Source organism: Phasianus colchicus, chromosome 15 (genome assembly GCF_987193195.1).
Source record: "Phasianus colchicus chromosome 15, bPhaCol1.hap1.1, whole genome shotgun sequence".
In the NCBI taxonomy this organism is placed as follows: Eukaryota; Metazoa; Chordata; class Aves; order Galliformes; family Phasianidae; genus Phasianus; species Phasianus colchicus.
In genome coordinates this window covers 14,435,626-14,455,503 of record NC_143450.1, presented here as the reverse complement: position 1 = coordinate 14,455,503, position 19,878 = coordinate 14,435,626, and the positions used below count along the sequence as shown (strand labels likewise).

The window sequence follows — 19,878 nt, the reverse complement described above, 5'->3', positions numbered from 1 at the left end:
GTGGATCCAGCAAACATTTCTTCATTCAGTACACAATGCAGAGATCCAAGTGAGCGTGCTGCCAGCAGCCAGCCCCAGCAGCCCAGGGACGGAGCACAGCTCTCACACTGAATGTGTTCATTAGAATGTCCCCAAAATGCTGGGGACGGTGAGAGACCTGCAGGTGACAGCATCAGTGCTGTGATGTGCACAGAGCACCTGCAGTGGTTTGAAACTCGGAGGGTTTTCCAGCTGCTGCTCCCTGTGCTTCCCTCAATTAGCAGTGCCCGCTCTTCCTGTGCCTAATGATGATGTGCTCCAGGCACGAGTCCTCAAGCAAGATGCTCTTCATTGATTCCTCTATTGATTTTTTATCTTTTCCCTTCTTGTTGTTGTACATGCAAACGGATGGTAATGACTCTCCATTACCACCACTCTTCAAGTCTGGAAGAAGCAGTGCTGCGCTCGCTCAGTGCCCATGCTGAGCCCTCCCCCTTCTGCCTCAGTACAATTTCACTTTTTTCACCCCAAAACAGTGCCTAAGCGCAGGACATGCATTGATTCCCTCCTTGGACTTTGCTGGTACCAAAGCCCAGTTTGCTCAGATGAAATCACACACCTGGTGATGTGGTACAGGAGGGAAGGTCCCCTCAGGAAGGGGTTTTCTTAAGAAATCAATGAAGAGTCAGCAGTGTGTGGGGACGGACACACAGCACCACATGCAGAGGCAGCTGCAGAAAACCCATCAGTTCCAATTGGCAGCAGATTCTGAGCACAGTATTGGTGGCAAAATGCAAATAGTGCCTCTGTGTTGGGGCAGATGGAGAATAATTGCAGAGGGGTGGGGGGAACAGAAAAGTGACCTCTTTTCTTCCTTCTTCTTCAGCATCTTTCCTGGGGTGGGAGGACTTTGCAGCATTCCCCCAGAGCAGAGCAGTGCTGCACTGAGCAATCCTCCCACTTGTGTCCCATCCCACTCCATGCTGACGGCTCCTTGCACATCAACCTCATGCACTGCCCAATGCAATTGTGTCAGTGGGAATCACAAGGAAAAGAAAAAACACAAAAGCATAAAATAAATTCTGTCTGAATGTGTTTTTGTTGTGTTTTTTGTTGTTGTTGTTGTTGTTTTGTTTTTTTAATCCATGTCAAAGACCACCTCAGAGCTCATGGTGGAGCAGTAAACCCACAAGTGCTGGTTCTTGTCCATCCAGCTCTGGACAGTTCAGATGAAAAACCAACAGCTGATGATGATATTGGGAAATTCCTGACATTTTCCCCTTTTGCAGGGGCCAAAGAACAGCACAGGAGCAGCCTTTCCCATGGGGCTGTGGTGTTCCTTGTCTGAGAGCCATCTCAGGGCAGGAATGCAGAGCAACCCCAAATAACAAGAGATGGAGCAAAATGCGCCTTGGTTCCTGGATGTGCAAATGAAACAAGTACCAGCACTTGCCAAATAGCAAGGGATTGGGCTCATTGCCAACTCCTGTAAAGTCTTACACTGCCATCGCCCTGCAATGCAGCTGGCTGCTCTGCCAGAACGAAGCATCCATACTCCTGCCCCAGGAGAATCCCCCCCTGTGAATGCTCTGTAGGACGCTGAGGGTTTCTGAGCACGGGTTTTCCTTGCCCTCTTCTGGCCAACCCCAAATGTTCCAGGCTAAGAGCTAGGTTCTTGCTTATAGCTGCTGCTAATGAGGTTAATGTCAGTAAATGAGGGTCATCATAGGGTGCTTGAAGTTGTGGTTCACGAAAGAGGTCACCAAGTGTGAATAGCAGAGGAGGACAAGAAACAGGAATGGGATGGAGGAGGGGAGGGATGGAGGGGACAGGGAGCCCCGCAGGGCCGTACCTGCCGGCAGAGCCTGCATCTAGATCTTAAGAAGCACAGAGCTGAGGATGTGGAACGCACATCGCATTAATCTCATGACTCTCACAGATGTCTGGAGCGTTGTTGGAGCCGATCTGGAGCTGGTGTTATCTCAGCTCGTTGAGCTTTTCTTGCTTTTTCTTTTTTTAAACTAGTAATAAGATTCTTTTTCATATTATGCACTGCTGGAAAGTCCCGTTTGCATGCAGACAGCTGCTGTTTTTATAGACACCATCGAAAATGCAGTTAAACACGACAGCTCGCTTGGAGCAGCAGACATTTGTTACACTGATAGCTTCCAGAGGGATTGCGGGAGCACTCTGCTTTTTTGCTATTTTAAAGCCAAAGCCTTGTCCTTACGCAAGGACAAAAGTCCCAGATGGAAACGTGCCTTGGGAAGACCCTGAGAGGATGCCGGGTGCAGCCGCCCAGCCCTACTTACAGCCCTCAGGGGTTTGGGGCGGCTGTGCTCTCCCTGCTCCAGAAGCCCACCCCAGGCACGCTGCCCTTGATGTAGCCCAGCACATGGAGCGCTCTCCTCCCAGCAGCCTCCACTTTTCACCCGGTCCCCCTCACTCAGCTTTTCGCCTTTAAGTCATGAAAATTAATTCCTGGCTTGCTTTCATAAGGCGTCGCTCCCAAAAGCCTGCTGAGCTTGGCGACGCTGCGAGCTCCCACATCAACCCAAACCCAACCGTGACACCTAGTGGGTAAAAGGTGAATGGAGTAAAATATAAAACTTCCTTTTTGCTTTCCCATCCCGCTTCAGACTCCAGCAACAGGAGGCCATACATTGGGCCACCAGCTGCAGGTTGGGGCTTCCCAGCCTCACCCCCCAGGCACATCCCAGCTGCTGGGGATGGATGCATTGCACCATCGAGTTATGAATGTTTGCTTTTCTGTTTGTGTTTCTTTGCCAAAATCTTGCTATCCGACAGGACAGGACTGCTGCCAAGAGACGGGAAATACTGAGAGACACCTGAGTGGGGCAGCCAGGAACAGGAGCCGTGCCAAGTAGGGAACAGCAGCTTTGCTGCAAGTGCGGAGCAGAGCTTTGCTCTCGTTCCCATTTGTTCAACGTTTTCAGTACAGCAGACAGATCATTTACTGTTAAAAAGATCGAGTGGGACATGGAGCAAAAAACACAACACAAGGAACTTGTTTTCCTCTTGCAGTCAATCAATTAAAAATAAAATTATAGATGAGACCACGGGATTCACTGTTCTAAAATCATTGAAACCTGGGCTGAAAACCAACACGAGAGCAAAAGAAGCAGTTCTTTAACAGGAAAACCAGGACAGCACTGAAGTCAATTTTAGATGCAGAACACCCTGACTGCGGGTGGTTTAATTTGCTACAAAAATCAATTTACGCATTTTCATCAAGTTCTGGTTTCCAAACATAGCTCGAGACAAACCCACGTGTAAAAGGCTCAGTCCTCGAGAACTGTTTCTTTCATTACAGCACAGAGGCATGGAAGATCTGTCTGAATAATGCACGCAGATGTCACGCAGCCCCAAAGCAATGGCACTGTGCTATCTCAAGGCTCAGAGCTGAGGCCCCAGAAGCCATCCTGTTGCACCAGGCTCTCCCTGGAGGAACCATTTCCAACACATCAAGGGTTTGATCACACTCTGTGCTCAGGATGAAGCTCCATCCTGAGTCAGACCAAAATAAGAAATAATTGTGCAAGATATCTCAACTCCATGCAGAGTCTGGAATGGGGTTCTGCTGTCTCAAGACAAAACTGCAACGCTTTGCCTTGCTGATCTTTCATTGGTGAGGAAAGTAATATAAGGGAAGGTGAAAGAATATGGTGCACAAATAAAGGTCAGCACAGAGGTGGAGCAGTGCCAGCAGTCTGGGTGAGCAGCACATAGCACGGGGCGGTTGTGCCCCACTGATGCTCTGAGGGCTCCACATTCCCCACCTGGAGCTCAGCAGCCCCTGCTGTGGGGTTGCCTTCAGACCTGGGCAAAGACGGTGTCCAGTCTGAAGAAGCCATTTCTTCCCTTCCCACGTGCCCCACTGCCAGCACTGAGCTTCAGGAGCAGTGGGAAGCCACGTCCCTGCCGCTCCCTGTAGTGCCCATGGCACTGTGGGCAGCAGGCCTCAGTGCACCCATCATTACCTTCTTGTCATACATCAGCTCTGGGGTGGCTTCAGGATGAGCAATCAGCAAAATGCAGAAATAGGGCGTTCTCCTGCAAGCATTAGAGCAAATGGAAGTGTCTGTGGCAGCACTGAGGCCCACAGATGAAGCAGAGGAGCCATCCTGGCACTGAGCACCCACCACCACACACTGACTGAAACCTGCAGCCACCACAGGGTCCCGGTAGCCTCAAGCAGAGGGATGTGCCTCAGCCCACTGCCCAGAGCTCCTCTGCACTGCTGTCTCCATGTCACCCTTCCACATCACCAACGGTGCCATCACAGCAGGGGACAGCAGCTGCTGCCTCCCTCCTCAATGGGAGAAAACATCCATCCACGAAACTGAACCCGATCCATCCAAAAGTGCAGCCATCTGTCACGTTATTAATAGGCACAGAGCTCAGGCAGAGCGCCGGCACTGTCAGTGCAGGAGTGGTTTTGCTGCAGGAGGAGAAGTTCAGGTTAGCAGTGCTGCTCCATCATCTGACTTGTGTCTTCCCTGACCCATGCAAAGGGAGCACGAGGAGCCCTGTACCTGCAGAGTGAAACACCTTCTTGTCACTTTTTGGTCATGTCTCAAATCTCCCAGCCCAGAAATGAAATGGCTGAGGGCAGCTCTGCAATGGGCTGTTGGTCAAATAATGTCAAAAGGAGAGGGGGAAGGAGCAGATCGTGGGGACAAGAGCCAGAGCTGCAGGCAAGTGGATGGAGCACTCCATCCCCAGTATGCAAAAACCAGTGCCTGCAAGGGACCCAGGCTCCAGCAAAGTGGACTGCATCCAAATATTTGAAAAGCTCCAAACAGCTGTGCGGAGGGAGAAAGCTCTCACAAGCTGTGACAAGGTAGAGAGATATGGGCACCAAAACACATTCTGCTGTAACAGAAAGGCAGTGCTCTGGCAGGCACCTGCTCTGAGCAGTGTTCAAGGGAAATCCTCCTCTGAGAAACCTGGCGGGGCTAAGCTGGCCCAGAGATGCCCAAGAAGCACAGACTGCTGCTCTGGGGGCACAAAACACGGGACCTAGGGGACAGCAGTGACAGCTGCTGTCCCACAGGCCCTGGCCTCTGGCAGTGCTGCTGGCCAAGCAGAAGGCAGAGTACAAGGCCAGAATTGCATGACATGGCTCTAACAAACCTAAGGCAGCACTGCAGTGGGCCTTTAGGTGCTGCACACGAGGGACGTCGTTTCCAAATGGTGCTTTTCCATCACATAAGTAGCCCCAATGAACCCATATCATTAGCTGTCACTTGGAGGTATGTCATGCAAGCTGACCATTTGATTAAAACACAATACACCTCAACAAGCATCTTTTCCACAGACAGAAGCCAATGGTTTAATTTAGCATTTACCATCCTTTGCCTTGAACAGTGCAAAGAAAGAAATCCATTACATCTTCTTACGTTTCTTTATTCCCTTCTATTTTTTCACTCATCACTTTCTTCTTAGAAAGCAAACTTTTCTAGGTTTTGGCTTACCATTCTTATTAAACTTGTTACTGTGTTCTGCTTACATTTTTCCTGCCCTGGAAGTCACATAAGTGAATAACTCTTTTATCTGCTGTGGAGCTGTAACATGAACAGTGGCATCTGTATGCTTAAACCTGTACTGAACATAAAATTCTACCTTGTATGATAGAAACACGTGGCTCAGTCTTTGTTCTTCAGAAGGAATCCCAGCAATGACCACGCAGCTGATAGCCACATGTCTCACTGAAAGATCTTATGACACGTACACAGAAACAGCAGGTTTTTCTCGTTCCCTAGAGAGCAGTTGGTTTTAAGATCAAATATGACTGAATCCATCTTATTGCATGAGGTGAGTGGAGTGAGGCAGCACTTCCTTCAGGCGTGTCACGGTGCTGCTTTTTTGCTTTTGTACTCTTCTTCTGAAAGCATTAGGTCTACCTCTGTAGCTTAAGCAACCTGAAAAACATTCTATCATCAGATATGCGGGAGCTGTGGGATCTACTGTGCATCCCTTCATCCAGACAGTCCGTTGCAAAGCCCTGTGGAGAAGAGATAAAACTACGAGTTCTCCATAAAAGAAAGAGCAATATTCCTGTAAGAATTAATTTATGCTATCACAGGTGAAGCTTTTTCAAAGCCAAAGCCTGGCTGAGACCCAGCCCCTTAGTATTAGAAAGAAAAATGAAAAGCAATTAGATCAAAGCAGCAGATAAGTTTCACTTCAGCTCCCTCAGATGGTTTACAGAGCAAACAAAAAACCATATCAGCATCTTTCCAAGCTTAACTCTTCCAGATGCAACAACTGAACATTTTTGTCCTTTCTTTCTATTTAGCTCTACATCTGACTCGTTCGGTGAGAACAAAAGGAAACACAACACTGTTAGAGCACAAGGTGAAAAGAAACTTCTACCAGTGTCCTTTTATATACGTGTAGATAAATCACACATGCCCCTATGGCCACCAGTAGTCCACCTGTAACTGGCAACGAAGTCTGAAAATCCAATTATGGCACAGTCTGGATGTGAATACAGATCTGTCAGTATTACCCAGAAGGGTTCCGCAATTTAGAAAAACAAATTTGAAAACACACTTCTTACTTGGCAGTAAAACCAAGAGCTGTTTGTGTGCCCAAACGTTTCAGTTCATCAGCAGAAAGCAGCTCCCAGCAGCCTCAGAAAGCTGTTATTCATTTATTTTTCTTACTCAGAGTTTTTTGGTGAAATGAAAACTAAAGTGGTAAACGAAACATTCTGTTTTAAGATAACTAAGAACACATTCTCTTGGTTAGATAAAACATTCCACTTCAACACAAAAAAAAACAAGAGAAAGAAAACAGCTTCAGTAAATAAAACAGACGGCTCAAATTGTTTAGGTATACATATTTATTTGTCATTTTACAGTGGCTTTAGTACTGTTTTACGGTAAGATTTTTGGAGAAAAAAAGCTTCAGAACAAGGCTTTAACTAGCACTTCAGAACTAGTTATTGGCAGCTTTCCTCATGGAATTCTAGTTTCCTTAGAAAAAGAATCAAAAAACAAACAAACAAACAAAAAAACAACCAAGGAAGCATGACTGCTGTCCGTCCAACAAAAATACCTTCCATCATCCTGAAAACAAAGTCCAGCATGAGACAGAATAGTCACTGCACCGAAGGGAACATGTTCCTATTGCACGAGCATCAAGAACGAGATACGACAATCAAAGCCTGTCATAGGCAGAAGAGGCCACGTGTTTATAGAATCAGACTCCAAAGTACATCTTTCTTCTGAAATTACACACCGTATCATAACGAATATTAAGGCCATAAAATCAGAACATTGTGACAGGTGACAGGGCTTGATGCTACTCCGTGACATTTGGGAAAGGGGCTGCAAACAGGGCCCAAAGGGGACGGACAGAGCATTTTGAGGGTAGGTACAGCCTGAAGGCATTTCCTACAGAGTTCTCACAGAAAAGAGAGCTGGGGCTGGGGGGGGGTTAAATAATTGGTAATGTCGGATTTCCTAACAAATCACTTGAGGAGCCTACCATTCCCTTTCACAGCATGTGTTCTGGAGCAAACCACAGAATACATTCTCTGGAATTTATACAAAAACAGTTCATTATTTCCATTTGTTCCATTTCTCTTTAAAATAGATGAAAAAAATCATGATCTCTCTAAGTTATCTTAAGGACCCAAGAAGGCTTCGCTGTACTGGGTACCTGCACACAAGCATCTCTGATTTGCCCTGACTGAGGTTTCTGGATGACACAACACTCCTGGAACCACCTGTGGGACACAGTATGCCCCAGAACTTAAATAACAGGATTGTAGTTATGTGTTGCTATCTTTTCTAATCATGTTCATTTAATTAGTGTATAAAACACTTGAAGCAATTGCTCCAAAGAAGCAGTAACTACCATGGAATTTTAAACACTTTAGGAAAATTTGGAAACCCGATGAAGCTGAAAATGCACATCAGTCATTTTATAAAGTTTGGTTTGCCAACGTTTAAGAAAAATATAAGTATCAAAAACAGACAAATACATTGCTAACCATCTGTTACATTTTCTTTTAAAAAATTAGCACCAATTTAAGCATCTGAATTCATAGAAAAGCTAGTGACACACACGGCTCTTCAAAAAAGTTATTCCCAATAGCAGACAAAATCATAGCGTGTGTAACAGGCATTAACCCAGCTTCATTATCACCAACAGACAGGACTACCGTTTCAGGTAGTGGGCATAAAATGTGGCTCTTACCTGATTGCTTTCTCCTCTGCTTTCGTTACCCTAGAAACTACGAAGTAAAGACACGGCCTGGGGAATGCACACGGGGGCACACATGTGAGCAGGCACAGCACAGAGCATCAGGCTGCTGGAGTGCTGCTGTGGGGGCTCTCCTCCTATGGTATCCATAGAGCAGGTATTACAGTGGAGTCCCAGTGGAAGCAGATGTTGCTGCCTCACACTGTATGCACATCTGGATTAGGATTAAGAGCCAAATGGTAATAGAAGATTTTTGCTTTAAGAAAAAATCCTAGTGCCCACAGCTAGCTGAGCTTTCTATAAAGCTAGAAATAAAGACTCTGCCATACTTCATACAACAGATGCCTGGGTAGTCACACTGCTGTTGAAGTCACCCTACACGCATTTATTTATGTAGGGAGATGTTTCTCAAATGATCTCTTACTACGTGTTAAATTTTAGCCCATAAAAAAATCTCTAATATTACATCTCTGAGAACAGCTTCAAATTCAAAGGAAAATGCTAATCAAATCTATCAGAATGGCAACCAAATTTAAATACATCAAATATTTTTACGTCATTCCTTCTTGCACTGTATACTGGTTTTATTTAGAAGAACCCTAAAGTGCTTCAAACCCAACAATTAGCAAAGCTAATTTCTGTTGTGCAAAACTGCAAGCACCTTTTCAAAAAATAAGCAGCAGTATCAAGGAGTATAAACTTAAATAATTACATGTATATTCTCTATTTTCTTTTGAATACTTGGACCAAAATAATTTGCCATATTTTCAGTAACAAACTGCAGAAGACTTTTATTTTCTTAACTGTATACTGGACTTGTTCTACATATATTCTTTGAAATAGCGGACCCAGGTAAATTCCCCTCCACAAAGCAAAGCTGTGGGATTAAAAACCAACAACTGAAATTCGAGCTACAAAAATAGTCATTTATAAAACAAACAGAAACGCTGATCTCTTCACTTTCCTCCAACACAAATATGAGGAAAGACGGCTTACGTAAAACATCGGTTTAGCTCCAGACATTTTCAGCATGCGGTGGGCAAAATTAAAAGTGATTTGGTAAGCTGTGTAATAAGCTTTAAAAACACCACTATTAGTCACGTAATAGACAATCTAAGATACATGTAAGAGAATGAGCCAGAATACATTTTTTTTTCTGTCATACTTTGAACGTGTTAAAAAAAAATTGAAGACACAGTGGCAAAGCAAAGTTACTGGATTCACCTATAGGATCTTCAGTCCAAATTCTGCATCTGGGTGCACATATCCCCAGAGCAAAACCAGTTTTGAGCAGGAATTACACAGCACACATCCCAGGAAAGAATTTGGCTCCCAGCATACAGCATCACTAAGTTTAGCATCAAGCCCTGATAGAATCCATGTGACATACGTAGAACACACAGACAAAGGCTGTTCAGCAGTTACCCCCTGCACTCTGGTACTGCCATTTCAAGAGTCACAGTTCAAATGAAACACTCGAGACAAAACCGAGCCCGTGTTCAGAACCAGCACTGTGCTCAGGAAAGATTTGTCTGCACCTCAGCAGCTCAATTCCAGCACATGCTGCCCGAGGGGACTGCACTGCTGCCCAAAGCAGCACGCCCTGCTTGGGGACTCAGCAGCTCACTTTTATGCTGAATGTCCAAATCTCACTTCGTTTGTCAAATGGTAATTTTAAGCCAAACAGAAACCGATCCAGTACTTCAATTTAGCATTTGAGGTCCTTCCTTTAGGTCAGAAAAATAAAACATGCGGTATTACATTTTTTATTTTCCCCTCCCACTTAATTTTGAATAAACATATATATACTCTGTTAGGACTTAAAGAGACAAAAGCCCTCTGGTCCTGAACAGGTTGGAAACTTACCAACAGATTAGTTAATTATGAGTTTAGGTTGGGTTTCATTTTCATTATTTTGACAACACAAACCCCTGCAGGAAAGAACACAAAGCTCCAAAAGCTGTTTGCAAACACTGGTTCCAGTTGGACTTGCTTGTTGTGTATGCTCTGTGCAGACAAAGCCCTCATTTTAACGTTTGCTTCTTGTGTTTTTGGCGTTTTCAATTAAAATAAACACAATTTCTCATACCATACCATTTCCTCAAAGCGCACTTACAGGTTTCAAAATGCCAGGGTTCTCTTTCTAAGGGTTTTGGGTTTTTTTCTTTTTGAGGAAAAACAATATGAGCACAGATAAACCTTTAAAACATACTCCATTTCTGCAATGCCAGTCAGCTACTCAGTGTTCATACATGTATCAAGGTTTCTGATAAAGAATCTGATTAATAGCCATAGAGCCATAGATTCTCTCTTTTTTTTTTTTTTCTCTTCAGGTGAGCAGTTAAGATTACAGATTGCATCTATGTTGACCACCACTTATTTTTAGTTGTATTTCATAAATTGCTTATGTTCACTGCAGTAGTGTTAACACTAAACAAAGTCTCTCATATAGAAAGGTAACATTTGTGTTTACAAAACTGAGCAGGTTTCTATTATATATATGCATATGCATAGACACATTCTTAATCTTTAAATACACATAAATATTTATAAATGTCAAAGTGCAAAAAAAATGGTCAATTGCATCACTTTACATACATGACTTTAGTATTAGGAATAAAAGTGATTATATTGCACACCAAACTCTCTATACTTTCAAACCCCTGTGAAGTTACATGTGCATTTTGCTTTCCACCAGTGATGGGATCTCCCAGCATCCACAACCATTACACAGATGTGGCACCAAACTTAACCTGCAGCCAGGAATACAACCACATGTAAAGCCTGCATGCAGTGCATGTACAGTCTGTATGTGCACAATGGAACAGCATGGGAACTTCAGCATGCATCTATTCTGCATGTGTTTTGCTGAATATAATCTGCTTATCTGCCTTCTCTGAGAACTGGATGTTTATTCAGGTTCTTAGCAGTTTGTTTTCAATTATTCTGGAAATCCACAATACTCATAGACTTTTCATCTCATGCATACTCCATAGGCAATGATGTTTTGGTAGAATTTAGAAGCTGCACAGTGTGCGACAGCAAGAAGCCATTATGAACATAAGGTATGGAATCACTTTTCTTACAGGAAGATTCACAAAAAAGCTCAGTCTCAGGGCTTATTTTGCTCAAAACAACATGTGAGATAACAGTATATACCAGGAGAAGGTCAGATATCAGTTCACATCATGCAGATAGGGCTGTTCTGTGTTCAAAACCAAACAACAACATTAAAAAACTACTTGAATAATCACAGAGTCATTTGGGTTGGAAGAGACCTGGAGGCCATCTGGTATCTAAATGACACGAAAAATCTTTGTTGCATTGAACCTTCTGAAACAGTAAAGGTTAAAATGAAGACTGCAGTACAGTGCAACTTCAGTTGAAAATGCTAAAAATAAATCTTGAATAATAAACTCCATAAGATTACTGCCATAGTGAATCAAGAACATCAAAATGCACGGTGGTGACTTCTACAGAGGGCTCTGGCGTAAAGTAGGAAGAGACATAGTCAGTTACTAGGCAGGTAAATGGGACAGATTTGCTCTGCAGTTGTTAGAGCAGGAGATTAATAAACTGCTGGAGATCTTTGTCCCTCACGTTCATGCAAACAAAAAAGCTTTTTCATCAAGTGTAACATGAAATGTATAAAATGCTGTATTCTACCACTCCTCAAGACTTCAGACAGCCTTCTAAGAAAGGAAGGCAGAAACTACAGATGACCAATGTGAGATTGTTGATTGTTCACAGGATGCTGTTTTTGAAGAGAATGCTAAACTTGTATTGTCAGGAAAGCCACCCCTTTATAAAGAACTACTGGCTTAACACCATTATGTCACTGGTAACTTCTGAAAACATTATTAGAAACAATCAGTAAAGCATAGTTAACTTCTGAAATTCAACTATTAGCTTCTCTGTTGTTTTTTTGTTTTTTGTTTTTTTTTTTCTTTTGCTTGTTTTTAGTCTCATTCCATAGTGGTTGCAGCTTTTGATGGGCTAAAGAGGAAGGGAACAAAACCACAGCTAGTCTGAAATCACTAACGGCAATTTTCAATAGGTGTCTTTAATAATTTTAACTTACACATATGACAGTGATTAAAAAAATACAAAAGAACAGCAACATGTACTGTATTGCTGTACAGTAGTAGCTATTTTAGATATATTTTTTTTTGTCAGTGACAAAAATGCACTAAAAATATTCCATATATATCATCAGTATCCAAAGAAACTGGTTTTAAACCAAACAGCTAAAAACCCAAGCCCTCAATGTCCTACAACTCAGATTTCTTTAATCATAATTCCAGATAAACATTCTCAAGTTAACATAATAGCATTGCATTGCATTTCTCTTTTCTGGGACAGCAAAATCTCAGTATTTTTGCTACACCAAATTAAGCTATTTAAAACCATGTGGGTACAATTTGTAACATGAAAGCAATGTTTGCATTAGAAAAAACTGCTGCTTTCAAATCCTAAGGTCAGAAACAAGGGTCAGTTCTCTTCCACAAGAGTGTACTACACATCTCCATAACGCAGCAGCTCGCTATGCCAGCACATTCTGTAAGTTCTCTGTATATATTCAGGTCAGCAGTATCTGGATCATCAGCTGAATACAGTGCCTTTAAGAAAGTGGTGTTTTACCTTGTCTTGCACATCTCTGTCACTGTCACAGTCATACAGGTTTATCTCAAGCACTCACACACACACACACACAAAATCCTTTAGCAAAACTCCACACAACTGCGTACTGCTCTGAAGGGATGTGCACACATTCACAGGTGTGCAGTACCTGGTAATTCAAGCCCTACTCTATCACGAACATTTTCTAAGAATGTAACATTGCACAGATGGTGTCTGTGTTAATTCAGTCCTGAAAACTGCATTGAAAAGTGTGTGTTGGAACAGAAATAATCTCCTCTGACACCGTATTTAGAAAATGTACGTATTAAATATATTATGTTTTCCTCTCCCAGTAAAAATAGAGAGGATTTCTTAATTTGGAACTACAGCTAAGTTCTGTTCAGTAAATAATTAATTGACAAATGACTCAAAGCTACTATATTTTTATTTTTTTAATTACTCACTAGATAGAATGGACCCATTTAAAAAAATGGAAAACATTTATGCAGCTCTTTTTCAGGCCACTTAGACTGCAAGTCTCTCCAATTCACCTGTCACTGAATGAAGAGCATCACATATGTAATTTCCTTTTCTGTTTCAGTTAAAGGATCAGTATCACGAGCTAAAAAAATACAAAACAATTTAGCACTCTGCCCTCCTTTAAACAGGCACAGCCTCACAAATGTCACCCATCCTTCCTTAAGATTGAACTAAGCCACTGTATCTTCCATCCATGTTTAAATAACTAGAAAAGAGTCAGATATTCATTGATGAAATATGAAGGTATGGCTATACTCTTTCAACACTGTGTTTTTCTCTTCTACAAGAAGATAGAACCATTGGGAAGCGAAGATAGAAAGGCTCAAAAAAGTGCTATATGGAAAAGTAACTGCCCTTTAAACACAGTACTGAGAGTGTTCAACATGCGAGTTAACACTTACACACAACACTCCAGTTGTTAAATAATGCACACTGCCATAGTCACACATTAAAACAAACTTCATAGACACTGTACATTCAAAAAACCTACAAATGAGCAATACTGTACTAAAATGTAAACAACCATTGATGTCACAAAAGCCTGCCAGTTAGGACTGAAGATGCATGAACTCACTCAAGAGAAGTTATTGGCTAGAAGTCTATTATAACTGCTCACCTGAAATAGGTTGAAACAAAGAAAAGCCTGTAATAGTGTCTGAACTTTTTTTTTTTTTGTTCCTTAGACATTGATTTGCTTTCATTCTACAACATTAAGCAGGCAGTTTCATAACAACTGAGTAAACATAAAAACAGGCATTACTTTAGCAGAACATGCAGAACATGGAGTTTTTCTACTTTGTTCCATTAACTTACAAGCAATTCAGGCCCAATGGAAGCAAGAGTTCTTTTCCAAAGATAAGTCTGCAATCCTGGCTGATCATCGGCATCCTTCGAGGGGTCCTGTCAAGGCATCGAGGCTGCTGTCTGTATCTGAAGCCAATGTTTGCTCTGTTGACATGGATGAAATGTCATTGATAGATGATGACTGGGAAGGACTGGTGTTGCTATTCACTGCTGCATCTGTGCTAAGTAAACCAAACATAATAAAATCTGAGGCAAGACAATATTGCAAGCATAAATAACCACACTTCAAGGCTCTGAGCACATCATTTTCCTCAGAGAAATTCTTAGAGAACAGGCAAATCATTAAACAGTAGAAATGCAAGCACTAAGTTTCCTAACACTTAAACCTAGCACAACATTCCAATTATTGAACCAAGACAACAGCAGCAAACATCAACTGCAGGCAGAAATACTTCATGCTATTAGCTGCCTTAAAATAAAAAGCTCTAAAAATGTTTGAATGTGCATGAAAGGTACACATTCATTCAAAGCCAAGAGAAAGCATTCAGCATAAAATACATCTGCACAACAGCTGATATAAGATGGCATCAATTATTGCAGCTTATGAGGGAGCCTTCTGGGGAGAAGACAGTTCAGTGCGTTGGATATCCAGGACTTAAGACTTGTTTTCATACAACTCATTTCATAACAACGGAAAATTACTGCCCACGGAACAGAATCTTTGTCTGTAACAACAGAACTTTTGCCTACCTGTATTAAGTAGGATTTTTTTCATTCCTTTAGTCCAACAGATCACTCTATGCAGCATAATGTTATAGAAGAACTACTGAAACGATGACTAACCTGAGGGCTGATCTTTTACCACACCATTCTTGCTTCTTTCTTCCCAATCCATTACTTCTTTGTATATTAATTCTTATAAGGTAGGTGGAATAAGAGAAGAGACAGAAAAAACATTGTTAAGATCACAAGGGATTTAAGTACTATTTACAAACGCATAAAGCTACAATTAAATAGTTACAGGTCAGTCTGTAAGTACCACTATATGGGTCAGAACTAGACTTAGGACACAGCACCTGAATAAAATATCACAGACTTCTAAATGTAACAAAGATCCATTATGTTGTTTTGGTTCTATATGGTATGGTACATGCAGGATGGCTCACTCTCAACTCTTTTAGAGGTTAAGACTTAATACTGCAGAGCATACATACACACATACACATTTATTCCAAACAGAATATTTCTCCATTATAAATTTATTTTCATATTACTATAAGCAGTACTGCATATTTTGAACATGTTCCAGTCAGTTACACAATCCAGCACACGCACGACAAGAACACGCAGCTCACAGTACAAGTTATTACAATGAATGTCATTGCTCATGCTCCCTTCTTACCTTTCCATTCTTCAATTGCATGTTCTCTCTCTTCTAGTTGCGCATCGTAAATTTGAGGTGGAGGCTACAAAGAAAAGTCAGTCTGCATGTTACCTATTGCACTGCAGGCAAAACTAAAAATGATTTTCTTAGCCAATGGTTACCTTCCTCTGGCAGTCTATTCCCTACATCTCTAATTTACATTCATTTTACACCTCCAGAATTTAGGTTCTGCCACCCACTGATATGCTGTTTAAAAGCATCAGCTAAAAATGAACTTTTGTGAGGTTTGGCAGGGCCTCAGACGAAACCCACTACCCAAAATACAGCAGATTATCACCCTGCAGGCAACACTTTCCACAAAGGAAGCTATCTTTCTTTCTACAACCACTTTCAAAACTGTATCAATTCCACTTCACCAACAGCTCTTCAGGTGGAAGCACCCTGAATGTTAATCTGAATTGCTTATGTGCATCTCTCAATAACCAAAAAATGAGTTCAAAGCACGCGCTTGGATCCAAACTAAAGTTATCCTTTAAAACTATTGAACTGATATCTTAAAATTTATTTTAAATGCGAACTTACAGCTTCTGCTTCAGCTGGATCATACCAGACAGTAATATAGGGATGACGTAAGGCCTCATCTACGGAAATTCTCTTGTCTGGATCTACTACAAGCATTTTTGATAATAAATCTCTAGCTTGACTGGCTAGAAAGTAAAAATGAAAAAGAACATACGTGTAAGGAGCTGTAGATTTTAAACATCTGACAAAGCATACACAAACAGATCTCCTAAGCTTCTATGCCTCCCAACAAGTTCCATTTGTTAGTGACATGCGAATACTTAACTTCTAATCCTGTGGAGTTAAATAGGTCTCACTGAGCACTGTTTTTAAATCAGCAGTGTAGGACTGGAGCTCCACATCTTGCTCAATACCCTGGCATTAGGCTGCACTGCCAGGAAAGGCACAGAGATGGCAGCTTTCCTACGCTGCTGCAGATTTCCTTCAAAAGGAGGTCACAATCCTCTAATGTCAATGTTATTTTACTGTAATCCAAAACATAAACCCTGCAGCTGACATAAACCAATCTCAATTTTGAACAGTTGTGTTGCTGCATAGGTCACAGTTTGCCATCAACTACTGCTCACAAACCAGATTTTAAAGTGCACAGTAAATGGCTACTCGTCGCAGTGCCATCTGACTGACAGTTTTTTTGTCTCAACTAAAATGCAGTATAATAAAATAACTTGGTGTAGCCTATTTTGTATAAAAGCTTATGTCTGTCCATAGGATAGATTTTTTCAACTTTTTTGGTCATTTATCTAAAGTGCAGGTACAGCTGACATGAATTACATTCCCATATGAACCAGAAAAATACAAATAACTTCAATGAGTACTACTTTCTGAAACATTTCAGCCACAAACATTATTCAACACATTCGAATGGAGTGAATTAAACAGAACAGTGAAATATCTTTGTATTTCTGAACTAATACTGAAAAATCAGAATCTGTCATACATGAAAAAACTGCAGGTATGGAACTTAAGTCAACACCTACTGCAATATAGATATTTTATATTAGTTTTTTTGTTTTTTTTTTTTAATTAAATGTATTGCAAACAGTGTATTTTAAATTAACACCTTCAGAAGAAGAAAAAAATCTGTCTTACTTTTTAACTTGTCACGGTCTGATTCTGATGGAAATATCCAGTCTGGAAAGAGCTCTTCAAATTTAATACCTGGATATTTTGGCCTGTTTTCTACATAATTCCTCACTGTAGGCTGTAGTTTCTTCATGAATTCTGCTGAGGGCGTTCCTAGTTGTTCAATTACTTTATTCCATTGATCAATATCTGCACCATATCTTTAGGAAAATCAGCTGCAGAATTTGAAGTCTGCGCTACACAAAAACATTGCTTACAGAAATCTGAAAAGCTGAAAACCTGAACTAATAACAAAACAAGAACTTCAACAACATTCCAGAACCGCTACGCAAAAAGCTGCACTGGCAAAAATCTAAAATGTCAGTTTTGTAAGATAGGGACAGACAAGAAATGCTGCACAACTTATTAGGCTTCAATATCTTCAGTGAATTTGTACCTATTGGCCAGTTTCGAAAACACGACTTATGAAGAGTTAAAATGAAGCTTCACTCTGTAATTATGCCCATAACATAACAACTATGGGACAGAAAAGAAAGAAAAAGAAAGGCTGCTGGTGTATCATCTGCTGTACACCTAACAGTACCATGTGGAAGATTTTTGATGGTAGGGAAAAATACATAAAAGAATACATAAAACGTGGTATTTCTTCTACGTACTTCTAAGTATCAACAATGCTAATACAGTAAGTTTACTCAGATCAACACTATGCATTTTTGCTGATGAAAGGAATGGGCAGTTCTAGCAATCTAACTACAAACCTTGCAAACGTATCTGAACTCAGAATCTTTTATTGCAAACTACTGATTCTCATAGCAATTTCTTAACAAGACACATCTACTGCACTTTGAATTATAGTTAAAAAACACTACCGTTTAAGAAGCACTTACTTTGGTTAGCATGCCAAAAATACATCCAGAAATATGCTTCCCACTAAAGCTTTAGCCTTCTGATGCAAAGATTAAAAATGGTATCTGCTTATTCAATACATTCCAATGGAAACACAATATTAAAGTAAGATTTAAGAAGTCAGTATTATTAACTCTCATGCTAAAACAGAGCACACACAAAGCAAGTTTTGACACACGCCAGGAAATTTTGTTGGAAAAGTAATTTGTGCAAGAACTCCACCAATCCAGATTCAAGAAAAGGTTGATGATTTGAGTGGCAGCAGCACAGAACACCAGCTAGCCAAATTCAAGGGCATTCTGTGGTGGTTTGGGGGTGGGGGATCTACTCCACTTCAGTAATAAAAATGTGGGAGAAAAAACTGAAACAATATTTTCCCCAACATAGGTTGGATATGAAATAAGCTATGCCTGTTATCAGAAACCCAATCAGGAAAAAATCTTAATGCTGATGCAAAGCATGCAGTGTCCCTCTGAATAACCTTGCAGTCTGCAGACAAAATTACCCTTTCTGTTCAACTAATGACCTGGAGGTCAAAAGTAATCCAGAACCTTGAGTCCATAGCAGAGTGTCTGTCTGCTTTGTGAGACTCTGCAAGAAAATGTTGAAAACAGAGTCCTTATTATAATCAATTAATAATAAAGCATGACTTTTCCCAAGAAATCACGACTATGCTCAGGCAGGCAGGCAGTTTCCTTCACCTCCTACATAGAAGAGCACTGAAAACATTCTCTGGTGCCTCCAGGTTTTCCATTACTTCATCTCCAGTATCTATGCTGGGTGTTTTTTCTACATTTCTCATCTCTAGTGCAACAGCAACTGCCAGCCTCTCAGCTCAGGCTATGGCCAGGAGCAGCTTCAGCCCATCCTCCAGCCTGATGGTGTGGAGCATCTCAGCCCAAGCAGGGCTCTGCTGCAACTCTCCAAGAAATCCCTGCTGACCACACAGCAGTGTACAAACTACTGGATCCGAGAGCAGGTTCTCCTGAAGATGGCCACAGGCACATTGTTAGGCAATACAATGAACTTGGTTCCTTGATCTAAATACCAAAGCACTAGGACGTATCAAAATTTAATTAAAAAAAGGAAAATCCCAAGGCCATGCACAGCAGCTTCCATCCCCCTTAACCCACGTAAACAGAGAACAGACTTGTGGCTGCAGCTAGAAGAAAATGATAATTGCAATTATTCTAGACTGATAACTGCAAAAGACTGATAACAACAACATGACTTATCTGTCAGTACCTCACATTAAAGGGAACTGAAAGACTCAGAAGGAAAAAACCCTAAGCACAGCCATGCATTTTGGTAAGATAGAAGGACAGACTCTTTGAAATATGGACTGGTGGAGCTTCAATGACCTCCAGTGAACTACAAATGGTAACTTGCATATTCAATGAACACAGACAAAATTTCCTTCCTTTTTCATGAACAAACCAAAATAGTCCATGCTGACATGCAGGTGAAAGACACGTAACATATATGAAGAATTGTGTTAGGTTGGTCTGAAGGCTTTAAAAGGTAAAACAATATAGAAAGGAAGAAAGGTAGAAAACAGACTTATTTAACAATCATTTATGCAACTAACTGATAAACGATCAACTGCTGAAGATTAGTGTCATGAAACTTTAAATTTAAAATAGCCTCTACAAAAAATGTATCTATGAAAAGATTTTAGGAACATATACTTGGTATTCTAAGTGGTGGAGCCAGCTTTTCCTTGCTGACAAGCAGAAATATTA

The 19,878-nt window shown here is 41.2% G+C and overlaps 1 protein-coding gene across 7 annotated transcripts in view; it reads right to left on the bottom strand.

Moving 5' to 3' along the window:
- Nucleotides 1-5,292: 5,292 nt before the first annotated feature.
- The window catches only part of MAPK9 (mitogen-activated protein kinase 9), a 28,844-nt gene continuing 14,258 nt past the window's right edge, over nucleotides 5,293-19,878 (bottom strand). For 4 of the 7 annotated variants that reach the window (XM_090151138.1, XM_031598339.2, XM_031598340.2 and 1 more), the window contains 5 exons: nucleotides 17,237-17,419; nucleotides 16,148-16,272; nucleotides 15,584-15,647; nucleotides 15,025-15,096; nucleotides 6,035-14,397 (listed from right to left, as the gene is read on the bottom strand). In XM_090151138.1, the coding sequence (XP_090007264.1) occupies nucleotides 14,255-14,397; nucleotides 15,025-15,096; nucleotides 15,584-15,647; nucleotides 16,148-16,272; nucleotides 17,237-17,419 (587 nt within the window). In that variant the 3' untranslated portion in view covers nucleotides 6,035-14,254. Of the gene's footprint in view, nucleotides 6,008-6,033; nucleotides 14,403-15,024; nucleotides 15,097-15,583; nucleotides 15,648-16,147; nucleotides 16,273-17,236; nucleotides 17,420-19,878 lie in introns of those variants that run through there. The other 3 variants (XR_016471476.1, XM_031598342.2, XM_031598343.2) reach the window with 3 other exon arrangements.